General features: G+C 46.6%; 1 protein-coding gene and 1 pseudogene across 2 annotated transcripts in view; one reads left to right on the top strand and one right to left on the bottom strand.

Moving 5' to 3' along the window:
• Window positions 1-23,829, top strand: part of LOC309622144 (uncharacterized protein) — a gene marked incomplete at its 5' end in the record, with an annotated part of 67,081 nt that overhangs the window by 23,269 nt on the left and 19,983 nt on the right. Inside the window, 2 exons of the mRNA XM_082409292.1 lie at window positions 826-963; window positions 13,519-13,656. Of these exons, the coding sequence (XP_082265418.1) occupies window positions 826-963; window positions 13,519-13,656 (276 nt within the window). The remainder of the gene's footprint in view (window positions 1-825; window positions 964-13,518; window positions 13,657-23,829) is intronic.
• Window positions 15,786-22,753, bottom strand: LOC309622146 (uncharacterized protein C2orf78 pseudogene; annotated as a pseudogene). The gene is made up of 3 exons: window positions 22,633-22,753; window positions 18,982-19,731; window positions 15,786-17,703 (listed from the first exon to the last, which is right to left on the bottom strand). The product of its transcript is annotated as an uncharacterized protein C2orf78 pseudogene (transcript).

Raw genomic sequence — 23,829 nt, forward strand, 5'->3', positions numbered from 1 at the left:
ACTCTGCGTGGTCTAGAATCCTCTCTGCTTCTCTAGCCCCATCTTGTGCCACTTTTGCCCTCACTTTCTATGCTTCAGATACACTGAATTAACCTTAGTTCTCACTCATCTGACAGAAGTCAGTTCAGATACTATTTTTCACTGTGATTCCTAGCATTAAGGAATTTGATTATCAGGTTTTGTATGAGGACTATTTCATCAGGGGTACAGAAGTTCTGGCCATCTCTGGTTTTGGATATCCCTTATTTGTTGAGACCTTTGCGTTGTTTGGTTGCCTTTTGTCTGTTTTCCAGATGGGAAAACAGGAACAAGGGAAGTATAGGTTATTACTAGGTGGGGTTGAACAAGTGGAGCAGCAAACTGCAAAGCAGAAAGAAGAGGGACGTACTATAGAGGGATATGACTTCCATTCTCAAGGCGCCTGCATCCTGTGCAGGGAGACAGCCTAACATAAAATGTGCCTAACAACAAATATATTGACTTCTTACTAAAAATCTCCAGTTCATAGAACCGAGGGGTTTGTACCTTCTCCTTTAAAAGTGATAGTCCTGGGACTTCCCCGGTGGTCCCGTGGTGAAGACTCTGCGCTTCCAATGCAGCAGGCGTGGGTTCAATCCCTGGTTGGGGAGCTAAGATCCCACATGCTGCGCAGCCAAAGAAATTTTTGTCGAACGTTATACTCCTGTATTGTTGGCTTTAGTGGTTTAGATTTTGTTGTACTGTTAAGAAGATTTCAGTTTATTTACCGGGAACAAACAACACATAATGTAAAAATAGTTTCCCAGAAACGATTTCCATCATTCTCTTCCTCCCTTTCTCCCGCAGACTGGTGTTTCACCTTGACAAGTTCTCTGTCATTCCATAGGAAAGCTGTCTGGCTTGGAGGTTGCAATCCCAGGGAATTTTTCATCAGCGGGGAAGTCTCCATCACTACAGAGGAATCAAGGGAGAAGTCAGTCCCTGGTAAGTGAGATGCTCCCCCTAAACACCAACACAGCAGTCGTGTACCTTTCAAGGGGTTCAGGGGCAAGATGGGCAAGGCATTTCTACTAACTCTTCTTAAGGATCACGGACAGTGCCCTATGCTACGAGGTAAGCGGTGACTGCTGTAGTTCTTACTGGTGATCCTTTCCTGTCACTGATTCTCGGCTTTCTTTGTATTTCATAGGACTGTTGTCAGTCCAATACAAAATGAGTCTTATTTTTAAAAACCTGAAATGTTTTACAGAGCCTAGCATTCTCATATAGGGTCCTTTCCATTCTCCCCACTTTCCCGAGAGGCCAAGAACACTTCACACCATGAACTAGGAGAGGGGGTAGAGCCCTTTCTGATGAAATACATCAACAAAGACAGAGCCTTAGCCTGCTTGCTCTCTGGACAGGATCTCGGACCACAAGGTCTTCAATCCTGGTATAAATGAAGGAAGTGAGGACAGTTCAACTGGCACTCTGATAACAAGAGTTCGGAAACACCTTCCAAAGAGACTATAGCAGTAGATGAGGGAAGGGAGTGCTACAGTGTGGCAGTACAGGGGGAATGATCGGCTACAGCAGTGAAAAGTGTGGTACCGATTGGTGTGCTCTCGGGGTTCTTGTACATGTAGCATAGATGACCTCTACAGTGGCCCTCCCACCTTCCCACCTGCATTAGGTGTTGTTTTTTTTTGTAATTTATGTTTATGTATTTATTTACTGTTTGAACTTATTTATTCTACGTATTTATTTTTTTGGCTGCACTGGGTCTCTCATTGCTGTGCACGGGCTTTCTCTAGTTGGCGGCTAGCGGGGGCTACTCTCGGTTGCGGTGTGCGGGCATCTCATCGCGGTGGCTTCTCTTGTTGCGGAGCATGGGCTGTAGGCACGTGGGCTTCGGTAGTTGAGGCTCACGGGCTCTAGAATGCAGGCTCCGTCGTTGTGGCACATGCGCTTAGTTGCTGCACGGCATGTGGGATCTTCGCAGACCAGGGCTCGAACCCGTGTCCCCTGCATTGGCAGGCGCCACCAGGGAAGCCCTAGGTGTTCTCATATAGAGTCTAAAAACAGAGAGCACTGAGAGAAGGTAGTGGTTATTAAAGGCTCAGGATCTAAATTCTACCTGTCTCTACACCCCTTCCCAGCTGTCGATTTGACCCCATTTTTGAATGCTGACCTCATTGTTCAACTTTTCTCTGCCGTCTGTATACTCACCTTGAAAACTTGTTTCTGTGATGCGTTGAGCAGACACAGGGTGGCAGATTGCAGAGGTGGAAGCTGGTGGTCGGATATTTGTGGGCTGAATCTCCTTCAGTCCCATTCCCATTTCTGGTTGCCCAGAGGCCCTACTTCCTGTGTGTGACGCCGAGCCGTAGGATTGCGGGCAGGAGCCAAGTTCTCCATACAGTAAAGACCCCAGTGTGCCTTGGTTATAGTAATATACCTGGCTTCCTTCCTGGCAGGGAAGTGACAGGCGGCTATGCCCCTGCTTTGTTCGTGGGCCTCCTGATCCAGCAGTTCCCTTGGCTCTGCCCCTGTCGTCAGCTGCCCCTAGGATAACTCTGAGCCCTAGCCACTTCTCTGGTAGATTTCCCTATTCCCCCACTACAGTCACACCTGAATAAGGCAACTCAGACCTTTCAGAGATGTGTCCTGAACCTCTTGTTTTCTGAAATACCTATCTGGTGGTTGTGAGACTTAAGGCCAGCGTCCCCGAGAGACTTTTTCTATTTCTCCTAGTAAACCTAGACTCATCTTCTGTCACCTTCAACTCTACTCCAATTGTGTTCTTTCAACCCAGACCTCTGACCCTGCTTTTTACTTCTGCCATTTCATCCTCGCTCCTGCTTCCTTTCCTAAATCCATACGTCTCTTTTGGCCTTCCTAGCCCTGGGCCAAGTTCCTTCCTCTTTGCTCAGTTTTTACCCCTTTCCTTCATTCTCCCATCCAACTTTCAGTCCTTCCTTTCTCACGCCCCAGTTAGCAGCATCTGAAAATTCGAAAGGTTTGTTACTCGTCTATTAATTGTATTCCATTTACTTATTCAGTTCTATACCTGTCTTACCTGTGTATGGAAGAACAGCTGGTAGCCAAGGTGGCACCAAGAATCCTAGCAGCTCTCACTTGACGTATCCGTAGTAGTCGGCAATTTCCATTTCGTTTTCCCTCTCGGTGAAAAATTGCAGCTTGCCCGAAGAGGTGTATCTGGCAGCATTCTCCCGTTGTTGTTGAGCCCGCCTCTTCATGGCCTCTCGCTCTGGCCTCTGCTCTTGTTCGATGGGCTTTGACATGACTGGCTCAGGCACGTTGGGTTCCCTCCATGGAACTCGTTGCTTGCTGAAGTCTTGGAGTAGAAATTGGGTTTGGAGCTTGGGTGGGGACTGGCGCTTATTCACAGCAGGGGGAACAGGCTCCCCCGCTGGAGAGGAGCGCCAGATGAAGTTTTGGAGGGTGCAGGCCTAGGAGCAGCAGACTGAGGGACACGAGGCTGGGTATGGTTGGTCCAAGCCGGTTGGGTTGGGTTGGTCACAGTTGGCTGAGCTGGTTTGGCGGGGCCTGGCAAAGAGGCAGGAGCTGGCTGGGATGAATTGGCTGCAGCAGGTTGAGCTGAGTCAGTAGAACCAGGCTGGGCACGGTAAGCCCCAGCAGGCCGATGTGAGGCCAGAGACTGTGGCCTCCGAGGAGCGGGTCGAGCTTGAGGCTTGTCCCAGGCAGAAAAAGGCAGAGGTATCAACTTGACCTTCCCAGGAGGAGGCCGCTCATACTGGGCTGGAGACGGACACTCTGTTTCAGCACTGCTGTCTGGTTTCTGGGCTTGGACTTGCGTTTTCTCAGGACCCTTCCCCTCACGTGGGGTATGCCGCCATGGCTGGATAGCTGGGGGTGGCTGGGGGTCTTTGGGGTTGCTTGACTTTCCCAAGAGCCGACAGGAAGAGAGCCCAGTTTTCGTCTCATTCTTCTTCCCCAGCGCATGAAGAACCTTCACAGACTCCAGCATGCGCACGCCAAGGGAGGTTCGAGGCTTTTGAAAGCTCTGTTGGAGAAGCTCAGTTTGGTGTTCCTTTCGCTTCGTGTGGGGGATTGCTGGCTTCTCTTCTGCCTTGACTTTGTTCCCTGACTGCTTGTTCTCCTCAGCCTTGTTTCTCCCTCTGGTCCTTTTGGTCTTTTCCTGCCCGTGGCTCTTAGTTTTGCTGATCTTTCTGGATGCAGCTTTCTGAGGTTTGCCTTGAGAGTGCTTGGCCGTGTTCACAGGAGCCCTGTCACTGACTGCAGCGTGGCATGTAACCACTTCTCCCCCTAACGGGCACTCTGGATTCTTTGGCTGGATTTTGGCCTTGGGAGCGCCACTGATAGGCTCAGAGGCTTTCTGTTTGTTCTTCCTGGGTTGATCAGAGGGAACCTTTATGACACTTGGCTTTTCCTGCACCTGATTCACCTTAATGGCTCTGGTGTCTTTAGCTTTGATCACGTTGGGACCTTGGGATTGATCAAGATCTTTCAAAGGATTAAAGAGCTGGGGAAGGTGAATATCCTCCGCCAGTGTAGTAATGTCTGCAAGACCACTGCTAGGTTCAATCCCATTTTCAAGTGTCCCTAGGTCCTGACGACTCCGGCTGTTCTCTCCCAGATCAGCATTTTCAGAACCAGGCTGCTCCTCTTGGCTGAGGGGATCGGTGCAGGCCAGCGGCTGGTGAATATCAGGGATTCCTAAAGGGAGTAGTGGAGGATCTTGGTTCTCTGTTGGGATCTGGTAGGCATCCAGAGGCTTTGAAAGCTTGGTTTTGATATCATCCACGTGCTTACTCTCTATTTGTCCCTGGCTTGGAGCTGGAGGCAGGGCCAGGAGACGCCTGGCACTCTGGACTGGAGCTGTCACTGAAATGTCCCCAAGTTCAGATGGTGGGTTACTCTCAAGTATGTGGCTGTTTCTGCTACTGCAGGACTTGGGGAGTTCTTGACTTTGTGTCACACAAAACGTCTGGCTTGGAGGTTGCAATCCCAGGGAATTTTTCATCACCAGGGGGGAGGTCTCCATCCCTACAAAGGGATCAAGGGAGAAGTCAGTCCCTGGTAAGTGAGATGCTCCCCCTAAACACCAACACAGCAGTCATGTACCTTTCAAGGGGTTCAGGGGCAAGATGGGCAAGGCATTTCTACTAACTCTTCTTAAGGATCACGGACAGTGCCCTATGCTACGAGGTAAGCGGTGACTGTTGTAATTCTTACTGGTGAGCCTTTCCTGTCGCTGATTCTCGGCTCGCTTTGTATTTCATAGGACTGTTATAAGTCCAATACAAAATGAGTCTTATTTTTAAAAACCTGAAATGTTTTACAAAGCCTAGCATTCTCATATAGGGTCCTTTCCATTCTCCCCACTTTCCCGAGAGGCCAAGAACACGTCACACCATGAACTAGGAGAGGGGGTAGAGCCCTTGCTGATGAAACACATCAACAAAGACAGAGTCTTAGCCTGCTTGCTCTCTGGACAGGATCTCGGACCACAAGGTCTTCAATCCTGGTATAAATGAAGGAAGTGAGGACAGTTCAACTGGCACTCACATAACAAGAGTTCTGAAACACCTTCCGAAGAGACTATAGCAGTAGATGAGGGAAGGGAGTGCTACAGTGTGGCAGTACAGGGGGAACGATCGGCTACAGCAGTGAAAAGTGTGGTACCGATTGGTGTGCTCTCGGCGTTCTTGTACATGTAGCATAGATGACCTCTACAGTGGCCCTCCCACCTTCCCACCTGCATTAGGTGTTCTTTTTTTTGTAATTTATGTTTATGTATTTATTTACTGTTTGAACTTATTTATTCTACGTATTTATTTTTTTGGCTGCACTGGGTCTCTCATTGCTGTGCACGGGCTTTCTCTAGTTGGCGGCTAGCGGGGGCTACTCTCGGTTGCGGTGTGCGGGCTTCTCATCGCGGTGGCTTCTCTTGTTGCGGAGCATGGGCTGTAGGCACGCGGGCTTCGGTAGTTGAGGCTCACGGGCTCTAGAATGCAGGCTCCGTCGTTGTGGCACATGCGCTTAGTTGCTGCACGGCATGTGGGATCTTCGCAGACCAGGGCTCGAACCCGTGTCCCCCGCATTGCATTGGCAGGCGGATTCTTAACCACGGCGCCACCAGGGAAGCCCTAGGTGTTCTCATAGAGAGTCTAAAAACAGAGGGCACTGAGCGAAGGTAGTGGTTATTAAAGGCTCAGGATCTAAATTCTACCTGCCTCTACACCCCTTCCCAGCTGTCGATTTGACCCCATTTTTGAATGCCGACCTCATTCTTCAACTTTCTCTGGCGTTTGTTATACTCACCTTGAAAACTTGTTTCTGTGATGCGTTGAGCAGACACAGGGTGGCAGACTGCAGAGGTGGAAGCTGGTGGTCGGATATTTGTGGGCTGAATCTCCTTCAGTCCCATTCCCATTTCTGGTTGCCCAGAGGCCCGACTTCCTGTGTATGACGCCGAGCCGTAGGATTGCGGGCAGGAGCCAAGTTCTCCATACAGTAAAGACCCCAGTGTGCCTTGGTTATAGTAATATACCTGGCTTCCGTCCTGGCAGGGAAGTGACAGGCGGCTCTGCCCCTGATTTGGAATCTGAGATGGTGTTCCCTGAGCAAGGCTGGCAGAAAGCGATGGATGTAGAGGGACCATGTTCTTGGCGTCTGAAGTTTTATCATACTGGGCTGCCAGAAACATGGAGGAGGCAGCTGTGTGGCGGTCAGTGAGTGCCAGAGTAAAGTCTCCGAGTGAAGAAGAATTCTTTTCAGTGCTTGCTGTGATGTCCCACTCAAGAACACCTGGATAGGAAGCAGCTGAAGTGGAGATCTGGCTGTGGTCAGTAACTCCAGATAACATAGTCGTGCTAGAATGTTGGTAAAGGTAGGCACTACCCATGAGTGTCTGGAAAGGGGTACCGGTAGCCGATGCCGAACTGACGGCAGGGGCAGAGACTCTGGAGAAGTTGCAGACACTTCGTGTTAGGGAAGTTGCATTGCTCACCACAGGAGGAGAATGCTGCAGAGAATTTAGAGTTCCAAGTAGAGATGGATGTTGGAAATTTTCTGTAAGAACAAGAGGGTCATGAAAAACTCAGGGAGGTTGAGAAATTCTCACTACGTTTGAGGAACGGCATCATCTGAAGGTTCTTGCTATCAGGACACCTCTACTATCACTACTTCCTGAGAAACCCAAAATCAGACAGTTAATGATGGCTGTAAGGACTGAGCAGTTTTCCACTCTTCTCTATTCACTGCCTGTGCTCCCATCTTGGGCACAGACGGGCAGAAGAGCCAAGTGGTGTGGTTCAGAGATTGTTCTCTAGGCTGGAAGCAACCTTCTCCCTGCCCTGTCTTTCCCTTCAGCCTGCACTCGTATTGACTTCTATGCTATTTCCTAGACTGGAAGCATTTTAGAACTAGGAGGCCCTTAGAGAACTTCGATGTTCTCAGTCTCATTTCGTGAGTAAGGAAACTGAGGCTCAGAGAGGTCGGGTTGACTTGTTCAAGTTCTCTCATTATGTTAGTATCATTACCAGGTTTCAGAACCTAAGTATCCTGACTTCCTTGCCAGGACTCCACTCTGAGCATGATACTGCCAGAAAGCAGGAGAAATAGAACTTATAATATAGGCATTTTTTTTGTCCATTAGAAAACAGTACGGCTATTACCATGGTCGTCTTCAGTGTCTCCCTTTGCTTGTGCAGTTCCCACGCTATTACCTAGAGGTGACGTACAGCTCAGTCCAACTGGTGAATTGAAAGAGTCATTTTTGCCCTCTTCAAGCCTGGTTTCTCATCCTACCTCAAAATGATTACCCGAAAGTGGATTTCTTAAGTGCTTTTGGAAAGGGAAGAGTTATCTGATTACTTCAGATTCCTCACCTGTAAAGTGGTTATAACACCACCACCAATAATAATAGCAGTAATAATTAATAGATGAATAAGCTGATCTATTGCGTATGATTTATATGGAGGAAGATACAATAAGTTCTAGAAAGACAAAGAAAAATCATGACAAGCATATTACGTTAACGAAAAAGAAATCCATAGATATTAATGAAAACTGGGGTATGTGGCAAGTATCGAAGCCTAATGAATTTACTAACAAATGGCATTCTGTACTATCCATGCAATATTATGAAAGTGAATTTTGCCCACTCTATTTTAGTGAATACTATTAACCAGAAGACACGATGGAGGTGATAGAGGTGAATGAATTCCTAGCCAATGCATACAGACAGAGAAGGTATGTCAGTAAAAAATGCATAACAAGCAACAGAATGCAATAAATGTGCATGTATAGGTAGCCACAACACATATAGACAAGTATTTCAATGAAAACCGGTACGAAGCAGACAGCAAAATAATAAGTGTAAAAGAGTTTCATTATTGTGCTCCTTCATATTTTTACCCAGCAAGTAAGAGGTATTAAGCCTAGGAGAAATATATATTTCAATGAATATAGCTTATATAATAAGCAGAAAGGAAGCTTAAAATGTATCAGGAAGGTTTTTGGATTTATCCTAGAACTTAGATTAGAATCATCTTCAGCATCCAAGAAGATGGCATCCCAAAACCTCAAAAAACCATCATGCCTAGAATCCAATTAAAAAAGATTTTCAAATGTAAGAAAATCCACAGGACTCCACAATATGGTTTTCGATAAATGTGGATGTTTGTTTGTTTTGTTTCTTTGGCCGCGCCGCGTGGCCCTGGCCGTGAAAGCACCGAGTCCTAAGCACTGGACCGCCAGGGAATTCCCTAAGTGGGGGGAATTAGAGATGTGGGGCTTGACTTTTTCTTCTTCTTCTTCTTCTTCTTCTTCTTCGGTAGCTAAGATCTACAAGCGAACGATGGCTGTTGATCAATGTGCTCTCTGTGTTAGGAAGGAAATAACTGTAAAAATGAAAAGCAGCCTTGCCTTAGAACCTACATATCACACCAAGGAAAATAGTCCTTCTGATTCAATTTAGAAGATATCACTTAAAATGTTGAATTGGTGAAATGTCTACCTAGTTTAAAAATTAGAAAGAATAAAACACTGAAAAGCAGCCCCCTAGATAACCACTGTGGTTGCTTGTTTATAGGAGGCATCATTTCTAAAACGTATTTCTAAAATGTTTATATTCAAAACTGTCAAGTGGCCAACTGTATTCAGAGAGGCAATAAAAGAAAGAAAACGGAGTATGACTTTTCTGATAAGCTGCCTTTCCTGGTGATCCCCTGTTCTGGCCTTACTTTCCTTCTTAGTCTGTTAATGTAAGGGTTTGCTACCATCAACTTGGTTTTGCCCTGCTCTGAGCAGGTTTCCCTCTGTGCTGTTTCTGCTTTAATTGAAAATCTTTGGTTCCCATCAGCATTCCATTGCAAACTCCGTTTTTCTTGAGAGCTCCTCTATGCTTTCCCTCTTCATTCTTACATTTTCTCCCATCTCTTGGTGCCTGTTGGCCTGTGCTAATGAAAACCATCCTAAACTTCCTTACGCTCGACTCTGTGCCTCCCTGTAGAGCCCAGTACTCTCCATCCTCTCTCCCTATTCTCTCTTTTCAACTAGTCGAAATCCTAGTGGAGGGAGACCATTAGAGATGAAACATCTTGGTATATATTGCTAGTTTTCTATGTCCCCTGGCTTTTCTGTGTTTCTGTTGAAACACTCTTGAGAAGTGTCTGATTTCGTTTTCTACATGGGTACCCTTTAAGGCTCAATACTGGAAAAGAAGGGGATCAGAGTGATCAACCCAACGTGGTATCCTAACGTAACAGTTAAGGAAAGCAACAGGCTTTGTGAGACAGCCAGTGATTTGTCCAAAGTCACACAGATAGTAAACGTCAAAGTCAAAACTGAAATTAGGTCTCCAGACGTGTAGTTCAATACTTTCCCTCATTATTCCATGCTATTTTGAATCTCCTACTCAATTTAGGGGCAAAAGAAATCGAACGCAAAACTTTCCAACGTTTCTTTTCTTACCTGACATGGTCAGAGAAGAGGAAGCATCCACTGCAGGTACCAGGGATGAGGAGACAACACTAGAGGATGTCCGAGTGGCTGCAGCTGAACGGCGCACGTGTCCAGTACAGAGGTCACTGGTTACTGGTCCAAACAGCTCCACGGAAACCCCAAGACTCTACCAAGTGGTAGTAGGTTTGGTAGGAGAGTGATGTCACAAAGCAGGCAGTTGAAAGGTATGAGAGAGCCAATAGGGAGGTCCGATCCCCAACAGGAAGGCGGGCTTGGGTGAAGAGAGTGTAGGAGAGCTAAAACAACACCTGAGTTTCTGAGCTCTGGGGAGGAAATCCTAGAAGACAGATTTACCTCCCCCAGGCTCTTCCATTAGGGAAATCATTGCCACATTTCTTACAGACGTTCATTAATACACTGAACTAAGAGTTACTTATATTCTACAGAGTATTCTATTTTATGTATCATATACTTAGAGCTATATAGATCTTCTTTAATTAATAATCCTTAGGAAGGAAAGAGCCATCTAGTTTGAACTATTACAGTTGTTCTGAAATCATATGTGTCTAATGAGTGAACTGATAGCAGCTTTTAAGGAGCCAAAGTAGGGATTAAGAAGCTCTTTTTGTAACTTGGTTCAAGAGTAGGGTGAAGTTTGTTGAGTGTACCTTGTGGAGAATGTTGTGGTCCAAGGCTCTTCTCTTTTAGTTTCTTCTCCTTGACTCCTACCTTCCTTGGGCTGGGCTAGGCTGGGGGCCAGGTTGGACTTGCGACTTAACATTTCTCTTCCGCTTTCTCTTTTTTTTTTTTCTTCCATTATGGGCATTGCTTCGAGGACAAGCCTTGATCTTGCATTGGACGTTACTTCCTGTCACCTTCCAGCAGCAGGAGTCTTCTTTTCAGTGCTTGATGCTTCACGAAATAGACTCTGCCCGTTGGCAGCAAATACCAGAGAGCTAGGAGACAGAGCTGGTTGCAGACCTTTCCTCTTCCAGCCTTTGGTTGCAATTGTTTGGCCCATAATTTGCTAGCTCTAGTTCCTTGGGCCACACAGGTATCCTGCCATCTCCAGCTCTTGTTATATGTGAGAGACATTCTGAACACTGTCCCTTTTTCTTTGCACAGAAGTATATACAGTGTGGCAGTTACTGTAATCTCCTCCGCCTTGCAAACAGCCACTCTAGAATCTTGGACCTCTAGGACTCTCTGTCTTGCATGCTTGGGGGCAAGGCCAAGCAAAATGAAGAGGAGAATAATTAGAGAAAGAGGAGGACGTTGGTGGAGAATTGGGAGCAGGTAAGGTGAAAGGGCACAGGAGAAAAGAGATGCATGTAGACTTTTTGGTTTCTGTGGGAAACAGGTTGACACACTTGGGCCTCATTTGGTATTAACAGAACAGAGAGTTAAAGATCTAAGTAGCTAGATAGTGTGCAGCAACTGCCATGAAGTCTGTACACTGAAGAGAAGAGTCTCACATCTAGTTTTCATTTTGTTTTATGTCATAGTACCTTATTTATAGCATTCACTGGTGTGTTTGTAGAATACAGATGTTTTCAAATGCTCTGGTTTTGTCTACATGGTTATCTCCTTGTCCTGTTTGTAAGGAATCCAACATTGTAAGACATATTGCATGTTTTTCTCTTGACGATTGTTGACCTTGAAGCGTCATGAACTAACTTGAGCTGTTGGATTCTGTGGAGAAACGTTCAAAAGGGTCTGTGAAAAAGGCACTGTGGTGAGTCGCATTATGCACCCGAGCGTAAGGAGCAAGATATCTGCCACCAGCCCAGCTTGGCCTGGATTGCCTCTGTTTTAGTTCCCCTGGTTAGTGCTTTTCTCCCTAACCACTCTTGTGACTGTGATAATGTGAGTAAGGGCGGAGTTGCTAATGATCTATGTGTGAGGTAAGCTGGTTTGAGGGAGGAAATCTATGGACCTAGTCATTTTCCTTGGTGGTAAGCTTTCAGGGGTGCAGAGATGGATCTTCCTGGGGCCTTTTCTGGTCCCAGGAAGATATCGCATAGATGGGACCTCCCAAGACACACATTGAATCTTTAGGCCTGTTTTTCCTATTATGAGGTACGAACGAGTTTCTTCACTGATGGGGATGATGCTTATCTGAGAAGAAATTGTGAAAGGTGGTGTAGTGTAGAGGTGTGGCTTAAGCTTTTAAGTTTTCCTCCAGGTTTTTCCCCTAAGCTTCCTACTTCGGACGGCCTACTTACATGATACTAGTAGGTGATGTCCGGCTAACAACTTCCTAAATATACCTGCAAGCCAGATCAGTGTCTCTTTTCTCTGTATTCCCATGGAAATCAAGAGTCCCGCCGAATTTTCCATCGAAACAGTTGATTTGTGTTGTCTCTAGGAATTCTAAAGGGCGTACCGTTGCTTCCTAACCGGTGTCATTTGGGAGATCCGCCTCTGTACGTTCAAATGATTAATTTTGAGACTTTGCTCATGTGTGCAGTAAACCCTTGAATTCCCTAAGACCTTCCTTTCCTCCATCTCCTACCCCATTAAGCCCGCTTCAGTTCATCTCCTGAATTTCTTTGGAATCTGTCAGCCAGCTCTTCCTCAACTTCCTAATACTGAACTTGCCTGTCTGTTGCGATTAGGTCCTAACTGGTGTCCATATATCTTGTTTCCTTCCAATCCACTCTTCACACAAGAAACCTTCAAAGCAAGTTGGAACGTTGCTCATAAACATCGCTCACAAGCATTGTTTTGAGAATAGAAAACACACTGTTGGCCTTTAAGACTCTGCGTGGTCTAGAATCCTCTCTGCTTCTCTAGCCCCATCTTGTGCCACTTTTGCCCTCACTTTCTATGCTTCAGATACACTGAATTAACCTTAGTTCTCACTCATCTGACAGAAGTCAGTTCAGATACTATTTTTCACTGTGATTCCTAGCATTAAGGAATTTGATTATCAGGTTTTGTATGAGGACTATTTCATCAGGGGTACAGAAGTTCTGGCCATCTCTGGTTTTGGATATCCCTTATTTGTTGAGACCTTTGCGTTGTTTGGTTGCCTTTTGTCTGTTTTCCAGATGGGAAAACAGGAACAAGGGAAGTATAGGTTATTACTAGGTGGGGTTGAACAAGTGGAGCAGCAAACTGCAAAGCAGAAAGAAGAGGGACGTACTATAGAGGGATATGACTTCCATTCTCAAGGCGCCTGCATCCTGTGCAGGGAGACAGCCTAACATAAAATGTGCCTAACAACAAATATATTGACTTCTTACTAAAAATCTCCAGTTCATAGAACCGAGGGGTTTGTACCTTCTCCTTTAAAAGTGATAGTCCTGGGACTTCCCCGGTGGTCCCGTGGTGAAGACTCTGCGCTTCCAATGCAGCAGGCGTGGGTTCAATCCCTGGTTGGGGAGCTAAGATCCCACATGCTGCGCAGCCAAAGAAATTTTTGTCGAACGTTATACTCCTGTATTGTTGGCTTTAGTGGTTTAGATTTTGTTGTACTGTTAAGAAGATTTCAGTTTATTTACCGGGAACAAACAACACATAATGTAAAAATAGTTTCCCAGAAACGATTTCCATCATTCTCTTCTTCCCTTTCTCCCGCAGACTGGTGTTTCACCTTGACAAGTTCTCTGTCATTCCATAGGAAAGCTGTCTGGCTTGGAGGTTGCAATCCCAGGGAATTTTTCATCAGCGGGGAAGTCTCCATCACTACAGAGGAATCAAGGGAGAAGTCAGTCCCTGGTAAGTGAGATGCTCCCCCTAAACACCAACACAGCAGTCGTGTACCTTTCAAGGGGTTCAGGGGCAAGATGGGCAAGGCATTTCTACTAACTCTTCTTAAGGATCACGGACAGTGCCCTATGCTACGAGGTAAGCGGTGACTGCTGTAGTTCTTACTGGTGATCCTTTCCTGTCACTGATTCTCGGCCTTCTTTGTATTTCATAGGACTGTTGTCAGTCCAATACAAAATGAGTCTTATTTTTAAAAACCTGAAATGTTTTACAGAGCCTAGCATTCTCATATAGGGTCCTTTCCATTCTCCCCACTTTCCCGAGAGGCCAAGAACACTTCACACCATGAACTAGGAGAGGGGGTAGAGCCCTTTCTGATGAAATACATCAACAAAGACAGAGCCTTAGCCTGCTTGCTCTCTGGACAGGATCTCGGACCACAAGGTCTTCAATCCTGGTATAAATGAAGGAAGTGAGGACAGTTCAACTGGCACTCTGATAACAAGAGTTCGGAAACACCTTCCAAAGAGACTATAGCAGTAGATGAGGGAAGGGAGTGCTACAGTGTGGCAGTACAGGGGGAATGATCGGCTACAGCAGTGAAAAGTGTGGTACCGATTGGTGTGCTCTCGGGGTTCTTGTACATGTAGCATAGATGACCTCTACAGTGGCCCTCCCACCTTCCCACCTGCATTAGGTGTTCTTTTTTTTTGTAATTTATGTTTATGTATTTATTTACTGTTTGAACTTATTTATTCTACGTATTTATGTTTTTGGCTGCACTGGGTCTCTCATTGCTGTGCACGGGCTTTCTCTAGTTGGCGGCTAGCGGGGGCTACTCTCGGTTGCGGTGTGCGGGCATCTCATCGCGGTGGCTTCTCTTGTTGCGGAGCATGGGCTGTAGGCACGTGGGCTTCGGTAGTTGAGGCTCACGGGCTCTAGAATGCAGGCTCCGTCGTTGTGGCACATGCGCTTAGTTGCTGCACGGCATGTGGGATCTTCGCAGACCAGGGCTCGAACCCGTGTCCCCTGCATTGGCAGGCGCCACCAGGGAAGCCCTAGGTGTTCTCATATAGAGTCTAAAAACAGAGAGCACTGAGAGAAGGTAGTGGTTATTAAAGGCTCAGGATCTAAATTCTACCTGTCTCTACACCCCTTCCCAGCTGTCGATTTGACCCCATTTTTGAATGCTGACCTCATTGTTCAACTTTTCTCTGCCGTCTGTATACTCACCTTGAAAACTTGTTTCTGTGATGCGTTGAGCAGACACAGGGTGGCAGACTGCAGAGGTGGAAGCTGGTGGTCGGATATTTGTGGGCTGAATCTCCTTCAGTCCCATTCCCATTTCTGGTTGCCCAGAGGCCCTACTTCCTGTGTGTGACGCCGAGCCGTAGGATTGCGGGCAGGAGCCAAGTTCTCCATACAGTAAAGACCCCAGTGTGCCTTGGTTATAGTAATATACCTGGCTTCCTTCCTGGCAGGGAAGTGACAGGCGGCTATGCCCCTGCTTTGTTCGTGGGCCTCCTGATCCAGCAGTTCCCTTGGCTCTGCCCCTGTCGTCAGCTGCCCCTAGGATAACTCTGAGCCCTAGCCACTTCTCTGGTAGATTTCCCTATTCCCCCACTACAGTCACACCTGAATAAGGCAACTCAGACCTTTCAGAGATGTGTCCTGAACCTCTTGTTTTCTGAAATACCTATCTGGTGGTTGTGAGACTTAAGGCCAGCGTCCCCGAGAGACTTTTTCTATTTCTCCTAGTAAACCTAGACTCATCTTCTGTCACCTTCAACTCTACTCCAATTGTGTTCTTTCAACCCAGACCTCTGACCCTGCTTTTTACTTCTGCCATTTCATCCTCGCTCCTGCTTCCTTTCCTAAATCCATACGTCTCTTTTGGCCTTCCTAGCCCTGGGCCAAGTTCCTTCCTCTTTGCTCAGTTTTTACCCCTTTCCTTCATTCTCCCATCCAACTTTCAGTCCTTCCTTTCTCACGCCCCAGTTAGCAGCATCTGAAAATTCGAAAGGTTTGTTACTCGTCTATTAATTGTATTCCATTTACTTATTCAGTTCTATACCTGTCTTACCTGTGTATGGAAGAACAGCTGGTAGCCAAGGTGGCACCAAGAATCCTAGCAGCTCTCACTTGACGTATCCGTAGTAGTCGGCAATTTCCATTTCGTTTTCCCTCTCGGTGAAAAATTGCAGCTTGCCCGAAGAGGTGTATCTGGCAGCATTCTCCCGTTGTTGTTGAGCCCGCCTCTTCATGGCCTCTCGCTCTGGCCTCTGCTCTTGTTCGATGGGCTTTGACATGACTGGCTCAGGCACGTTGGGTTCCCTCCATGGAACTCGTTGCTTGCTGAAGTCTTGGAGTAGAAATTGGGTTTGGAGCTTGGGTGGGGACTGGCGCTTATTCACAGCAGGGGGAACAGGCTCCCCCGCTGGAGAGGAGCGCCAGATGAAGTTTTGGAGGGTGCAGGCCTAGGAGCAGCAGACTGAGGGACACGAGGCTGGGTATGGTTGGTCCAAGCCGGTTGGGTTGGGTTGGTCACAGTTGGCTGAGCTGGTTTGGCGGGGCCTGGCAAAGAGGCAGGAGCTGGCTGGGATGAATTGGCTGCAGCAGGTTGAGCTGAGTCAGTAGAACCAGGCTGGGCACGGTAAGCCCCAGCAGGCCGATGTGAGGCCAGAGACTGTGGCCTCCGAGGAGCGGGTCGAGCTTGAGGCTTGTCCCAGGCAGAAAAAGGCAGAGGTATCAACTTGACCTTCCCAGGAGGAGGCCGCTCATACTGGGCTGGAGACGGACACTCTGTTTCAGCACTGCTGTCTGGTTTCTGGGCTTGGACTTGCGTTTTCTCAGGACCCTTCCCCTCACGTGGGGTATGCCGCCATGGCTGGATAGCTGGGGGTGGCTGGGGGTCTTTGGGGTTGCTTGACTTTCCCAAGAGCCGACAGGAAGAGAGCCCAGTTTTCGTCTCATTCTTCTTCCCCAGCGCATGAAGAACCTTCACAGACTCCAGCATGCGCACGCCAAGGGAGGTTCGAGGCTTTTGAAAGCTCTGTTGGAGAAGCTCAGTTTGGTGTTCCTTTCGCTTCGTGTGGGGGATTGCTGGCTTCTCTTCTGCCTTGACTTTGTTCCCTGACTGCTTGTTCTCCTCAGCCTTGTTTCTCCCTCTGGTCCTTTTGGTCTTTTCCTGCCCGTGGCTCTTAGTTTTGCTGATCTTTCTGGATGCAGCTTTCTGAGGTTTGCCTTGAGAGTGCTTGGCCGTGTTCACAGGAGCCCTGTCACTGACTGCAGCGTGGCATGTAACCACTTCTCCCCCTAACGGGCACTCTGGATTCTTTGGCTGGATTTTGGCCTTGGGAGCGCCACTGATAGGCTCAGAGGCTTTCTGTTTGTTCTTCCTGGGTTGATCAGAGGGAACCTTTATGACACTTGGCTTTTCCTGCACCTGATTCACCTTAATGGCTCTGGTGTCTTTAGCTTTGATCACGTTGGGACCTTGGGATTGATCAAGATCTTTCAAAGGATTAAAGAGCTGGGGAAGGTGAATATCCTCCGCCAGTGTAGTAATGTCTGCAAGACCACTGCTAGGTTCAATCCCATTTTCAAGTGTCCCTAGGTCCTGACGACTCCGGCTGTTCTCTCCCAGATCAGCATTTTCAGAACCAGGCTGCTCCTCTTGGCTGAGGGGATCGGTGCAGGCCAGCGGCTGGTGAATATCAGGGATTCCTAAAGGGAGTAGTGGAGGATCTTGGTTCTCTGTTGGGATCTGGTAGGCATCCAGAGGCTTTGAAAGCTTGGTTTTGATATCATCCACGTGCTTACTCTCTATTTGTCCCTGGCTTGGAGCTGGAGGCAGGGCCAGGAGACGCCTGGCACTCTGGACTGGAGCTGTCACTGAAATGTCCCCAAGTTCAGATGGTGGGTTACTCTCAAGTATGTGGCTGTTTCTGCTACTGCAGGACTTGGGGAGTTCTTGACTTTGTGTCACACAAAACGTCTGGCTTGGAGGTTGCAATCCCAGGGAATTTTTCATCACCAGGGGGGAGGTCTCCATCCCTACAAAGGGATCAAGGGAGAAGTCAGTCCCTGGTAAGTGAGATGCTCCCCCTAAACACCAACACAGCAGTCATGTACCTTTCAAGGGGTTCAGGGGCAAGATGGGCAAGGCATTTCTACTAACTCTTCTTAAGGATCACGGACAGTGCCCTATGCTACGAGGTAAGCGGTGACTGTTGTAATTCTTACTGGTGAGCCTTTCCTGTCGCTGATTCTCGGCTCGCTTTGTATTTCATAGGACTGTTATAAGTCCAATACAAAATGAGTCTTATTTTTAAAAACCTGAAATGTTTTACAAAGCCTAGCATTCTCATATAGGGTCCTTTCCATTCTCCCCACTTTCCCGAGAGGCCAAGAACACGTCACACCATGAACTAGGAGAGGGGGTAGAGCCCTTGCTGATGAAACACATCAACAAAGACAGAGTCTTAGCCTGCTTGCTCTCTGGACAGGATCTCGGACCACAAGGTCTTCAATCCTGGTATAAATGAAGGAAGTGAGGACAGTTCAACTGGCACTCACATAACAAGAGTTCTGAAACACCTTCCGAAGAGACTATAGCAGTAGATGAGGGAAGGGAGTGCTACAGTGTGGCAGTACAGGGGGAACGATCGGCTACAGCAGTGAAAAGTGTGGTACCGATTGGTGTGCTCTCGGCGTTCTTGTACATGTAGCATAGATGACCTCTACAGTGGCCCTCCCACCTTCCCACCTGCATTAGGTGTTCTTTTTTTTGTAATTTATGTTTATGTATTTATTTACTGTTTGAACTTATTTATTCTACGTATTTATTTTTTTGGCTGCACTGGGTCTCTCATTGCTGTGCACGGGCTTTCTCTAGTTGGCGGCTAGCGGGGGCTACTCTCGGTTGCGGTGTGCGGGCTTCTCATCGCGGTGGCTTCTCTTGTTGCGGAGCATGGGCTGTAGGCACGCGGGCTTCGGTAGTTGAGGCTCACGGGCTCTAGAATGCAGGCTCCGTCGTTGTGGCACATGCGCTTAGTTGCTGCACGGCATGTGGGATCTTCGCAGACCAGGGCTCGAACCCGTGTCCCCCGCATTGCATTGGCAGGCGGATTCTTAACCACGGCGCCACCAGGGAAGCCCTAGGTGTTCTCATATAGAGTCTAAATACAGAGGGCACTGAGCGAAGGTAGTGGTTATTAAAGGCTCAGGATCTAAATTCTACCTGCCTCTACACCCCTTCCCAGCTGTCGATTTGACCCCATTTTTGAATGCCGACCTCATTCTTCAACTTTCTCTGGCGTTTGTTATACTCACCTTGAAAACTTGTTTCTGTGATGCGTTGAGCAGACACAGGGTGGCAGACTGCAGAGGTGGAAGCTGGTGGTCGGATATTTGTGGGCTGAATCTCCTTCAGTCCCATTCCCATTTCTGGTTGCCCAGAGGCCCGACTTCCTGTGTATGACGCCGAGCCGTAGGATTGCGGGCAGGAGCCAAGTTCTCCATACAGTAAAGACCCCAGTGTGCCTTGGTTATAGTAATATACCTGGCTTCCGTCCTGGCAGGGAAGTGACAGGCGGCTCTGCCCCTGATTTGGAATCTGAGATGGTGTTCCCTGAGCAAGGCTGGCAGAAAGCGATGGATGTAGAGGGACCATGTTCTTGGCGTCTGAAGTTTTATCATACTGGGCTGCCAGAAACATGGAGGAGGCAGCTGTGTGGCGGTCAGTGAGTGCCAGAGTAAAGTCTCCGAGTGAAGAAGAATTCTTTTCAGTGCTTGCTGTGATGTCCCACTCAAGAACACCTGGATAGGAAGCAGCTGAAGTGGAGATCTGGCTGTGGTCAGTAACTCCAGATAACATAGTCGTGCTAGAATGTTGGTAAAGGTAGGCACTACCCATGAGTGTCTGGAAAGGGGTACCGGTAGCCGATGCCGAACTGACGGCAGGGGCAGAGACTCTGGAGAAGTTGCAGACACTTCGTGTTAGGGAAGTTGCATTGCTCACCACAGGAGGAGAATGCTGCAGAGAATTTAGAGTTCCAAGTAGAGATGGATGTTGGAAATTTTCTGTAAGAACAAGAGGGTCATGAAAAACTCAGGGAGGTTGAGAAATTCTCACTACGTTTGAGGAACGGCATCATCTGAAGGTTCTTGCTATCAGGACACCTCTACTATCACTACTTCCTGAGAAACCCAAAATCAGACAGTTAATGATGGCTGTAAGGACTGAGCAGTTTTCCACTCTTCTCTATTCACTGCCTGTGCTCCCATCTTGGGCACAGACGGGCAGAAGAGCCAAGTGGTGTGGTTCAGAGATTGTTCTCTAGGCTGGAAGCAACCTTCTCCCTGCCCTGTCTTTCCCTTCAGCCTGCACTCGTATTGACTTCTATGCTATTTCCTAGACTGGAAGCATTTTAGAACTAGGAGGCCCTTAGAGAACTTCGATGTTCTCAGTCTCATTTCGTGAGTAAGGAAACTGAGGCTCAGAGAGGTCGGGTTGACTTGTTCAAGTTCTCTCATTATGTTAGTATCATTACCAGGTTTCAGAACCTAAGTATCCTGACTTCCTTGCCAGGACTCCACTCTGAGCATGATACTGCCAGAAAGCAGGAGAAATAGAACTTATAATATAGGCATTTTTTTTGTCCATTAGAAAACAGTACGGCTATTACCATGGTCGTCTTCAGTGTCTCCCTTTGCTTGTGCAGTTCCCACGCTATTACCTAGAGGTGACGTACAGCTCAGTCCAACTGGTGAATTGAAAGAGTCATTTTTGCCCTCTTCAAGCCTGGTTTCTCATCCTACCTCAAAATGATTACCCGAAAGTGGATTTCTTAAGTGCTTTTGGAAAGGGAAGAGTTATCTGATTACTTCAGATTCCTCACCTGTAAAGTGGTTATAACACCACCACCAATAATAATAGCAGTAATAATTAATAGATGAATAAGCTGATCTATTGCGTATGATTTATATGGAGGAAGATACAATAAGTTCTAGAAAGACAAAGAAAAATCATGACAAGCATATTACGTTAACGAAAAAGAAATCCATAGATATTAATGAAAACTGGGGTATGTGGCAAGTATCGAAGCCTAATGAATTTACTAACAAATGGCATTCTGTACTATCCATGCAATATTATGAAAGTGAATTTTGCCCACTCTATTTTAGTGAATACTATTAACCAGAAGACACGATGGAGGTGATAGAGGTGAATGAATTCCTAGCCAATGCATACAGACAGAGAAGGTATGTCAGTAAAAAATGCATAACAAGCAACAGAATGCAATAAATGTGCATGTATAGGTAGCCACAACACATATAGACAAGTATTTCAATGAAAACCGGTACGAAGCAGACAGCAAAATAATAAGTGTAAAAGAGTTTCATTATTGTGCTCCTTCATATTTTTACCCAGCAAGTAAGAGGTATTAAGCCTAGGAGAAATATATATTTCAATGAATATAGCTTATATAATAAGCAGAAAGGAAGCTTAAAATGTATCAGGAAGGTTTTTGGATTTATCCTAGAACTTAGATTAGAATCATCTTCAGCATCCAAGAAGATGGCATCCCAAAACCTCAAAAAACCATCATGCCTAGAATCCAATTAAAAAAGATTTTCAAATGTAAGAAAATCCACAGGACTCCACAATATGGTTTTCGATAAATGTGGATGTTTGTTTGTTTTGTTTCTTTGGCCGCGCCGCGTGGCCCTGGCCGTGAAAGCACCGAGTCCTAAGCACTGGACCGCCAGGGAATTCCCTAAGTGGGGGGAATTAGAGATGTGGGGCTTGACTTTTTCTTCTTCTTCTTCTTCTTCTTCTTCGGTAGCTAAGATCTACAAGCGAACGATGGCTGTTGATCAATGTGCTCTCTGTGTTAGGAAGGAAATAACTGTAAAAATGAAAAGCAGCCTTGCCTTAGAACCTACATATCACACCAAGGAAAATAGTCCTTCTGATTCAATTTAGAAGATATCACTTAAAATGTTGAATTGGTGAAATGTCTACCTAGTTTAAAAATTAGAAAGAATAAAACACTGAAAAGCAGCCCCCTAGATAACCACTGTGGTTGCTTGTTTATAGGAGGCATCATTTCTAAAACGTATTTCTAAAATGTTTATATTCAAAACTGTCAAGTGGCCAACTGTATTCAGAGAGGCAATAAAAGAAAGAAAACGGAGTATGACTTTTCTGATAAGCTGCCTTTCCTGGTGATCCCCTGTTCTGGCCTTACTTTCCTTCTTAGTCTGTTAATGTAAGGGTTTGCTACCATCAACTTGGTTTTGCCCTGCTCTGAGCAGGTTTCCCTCTGTGCTGTTTCTGCTTTAATTGAAAATCTTTGGTTCCCATCAGCATTCCATTGCAAACTCCGTTTTTCTTGAGAGCTCCTCTATGCTTTCCCTCTTCATTCTTACATTTTCTCCCATCTCTTGGTGCCTGTTGGCCTGTGCTAATGAAAACCATCCTAAACTTCCTTACGCTCGACTCTGTGCCTCCCTGTAGAGCCCAGTACTCTCCATCCTCTCTCCCTATTCTCTCTTTTCAACTAGTCGAAATCCTAGTGGAGGGAGACCATTAGAGATGAAACATCTTGGTATATATTGCTAGTTTTCTATGTCCCCTGGCTTTTCTGTGTTTCTGTTGAAACACTCTTGAGAAGTGTCTGATTTCGTTTTCTACATGGGTACCCTTTAAGGCTCAATACTGGAAAAGAAGGGGATCAGAGTGATCAACCCAACGTGGTATCCTAACGTAACAGTTAAGGAAAGCAACAGGCTTTGTGAGACAGCCAGTGATTTGTCCAAAGTCACACAGATAGTAAACGTCAAAGTCAAAACTGAAATTAGGTCTCCAGACGTGTAGTTCAATACTTTCCCTCATTATTCCATGCTATTTTGAATCTCCTACTCAATTTAGGGGCAAAAGAAATCGAACGCAAAACTTTCCAACGTTTCTTTTCTTACCTGACATGGTCAGAGAAGAGGAAGCATCCACTGCAGGTACCAGGGATGAGGAGACAACACTAGAGGATGTCCGAGTGGCTGCAGCTGAACGGCGCACGTGTCCAGTACAGAGGTCACTGGTTACTGGTCCAAACAGCTCCACGGAAACCCCAAGACTCTACCAAGTGGTAGTAGGTTTGGTAGGAGAGTGATGTCACAAAGCAGGCAGTTGAAAGGTATGAGAGAGCCAATAGGGAGGTCCGATCCCCAACAGGAAGGCGGGCTTGGGTGAAGAGAGTGTAGGAGAGCTAAAACAACACCTGAGTTTCTGAGCTCTGGGGAGGAAATCCTAGAAGACAGATTTACCTCCCCCAGGCTCTTCCATTAGGGAAATCATTGCCACATTTCTTACAGACGTTCATTAATACACTGAACTAAGAGTTACTTATATTCTACAGAGTATTCTATTTTATGTATCATATACTTAGAGCTATATAGATCTTCTTTAATTAATAATCCTTAGGAAGGAAAGAGCCATCTAGTTTGAACTATTACAGTTGTTCTGAAATCATATGTGTCTAATGAGTGAACTGATAGCAGCTTTTAAGGAGCCAAAGTAGGGATTAAGAAGCTCTTTTTGTAACTTGGTTCAAGAGTAGGGTGAAGTTTGTTGAGTGTACCTTGTGGAGAATGTTGTGGTCCAAGGCTCTTCTCTTTTAGTTTCTTCTCCTTGACTCCTACCTTCCTTGGGCTGGGCTAGGCTGGGGGCCAGGTTGGACTTGCGACTTAACATTTCTCTTCCGCTTTCTCTTTTTTTTTTTTCTTCCATTATGGGCATTGCTTCGAGGACAAGCCTTGATCTTGCATTGGACGTTACTTCCTGTCACCTTCCAGCAGCAGGAGTCTTCTTTTCAGTGCTTGATGCTTCACGAAATAGACTCTGCCCGTTGGCAGCAAATACCAGAGAGCTAGGAGACAGAGCTGGTTGCAGACCTTTCCTCTTCCAGCCTTTGGTTGCAATTGTTTGGCCCATAATTTGCTAGCTCTAGTTCCTTGGGCCACACAGGTATCCTGCCATCTCCAGCTCTTGTTATATGTGAGAGACATTCTGAACACTGTCCCTTTTTCTTTGCACAGAAGTATATACAGTGTGGCAGTTACTGTAATCTCCTCCGCCTTGCAAACAGCCACTCTAGAATCTTGGACCTCTAGGACTCT

This window comes from Balaenoptera borealis (assembly GCF_965194805.1).
Source record: "Balaenoptera borealis genome assembly, contig: HAP1_SCAFFOLD_1623, whole genome shotgun sequence".
NCBI classification, from domain to species: Eukaryota; Metazoa; Chordata; class Mammalia; order Artiodactyla; family Balaenopteridae; genus Balaenoptera; species Balaenoptera borealis.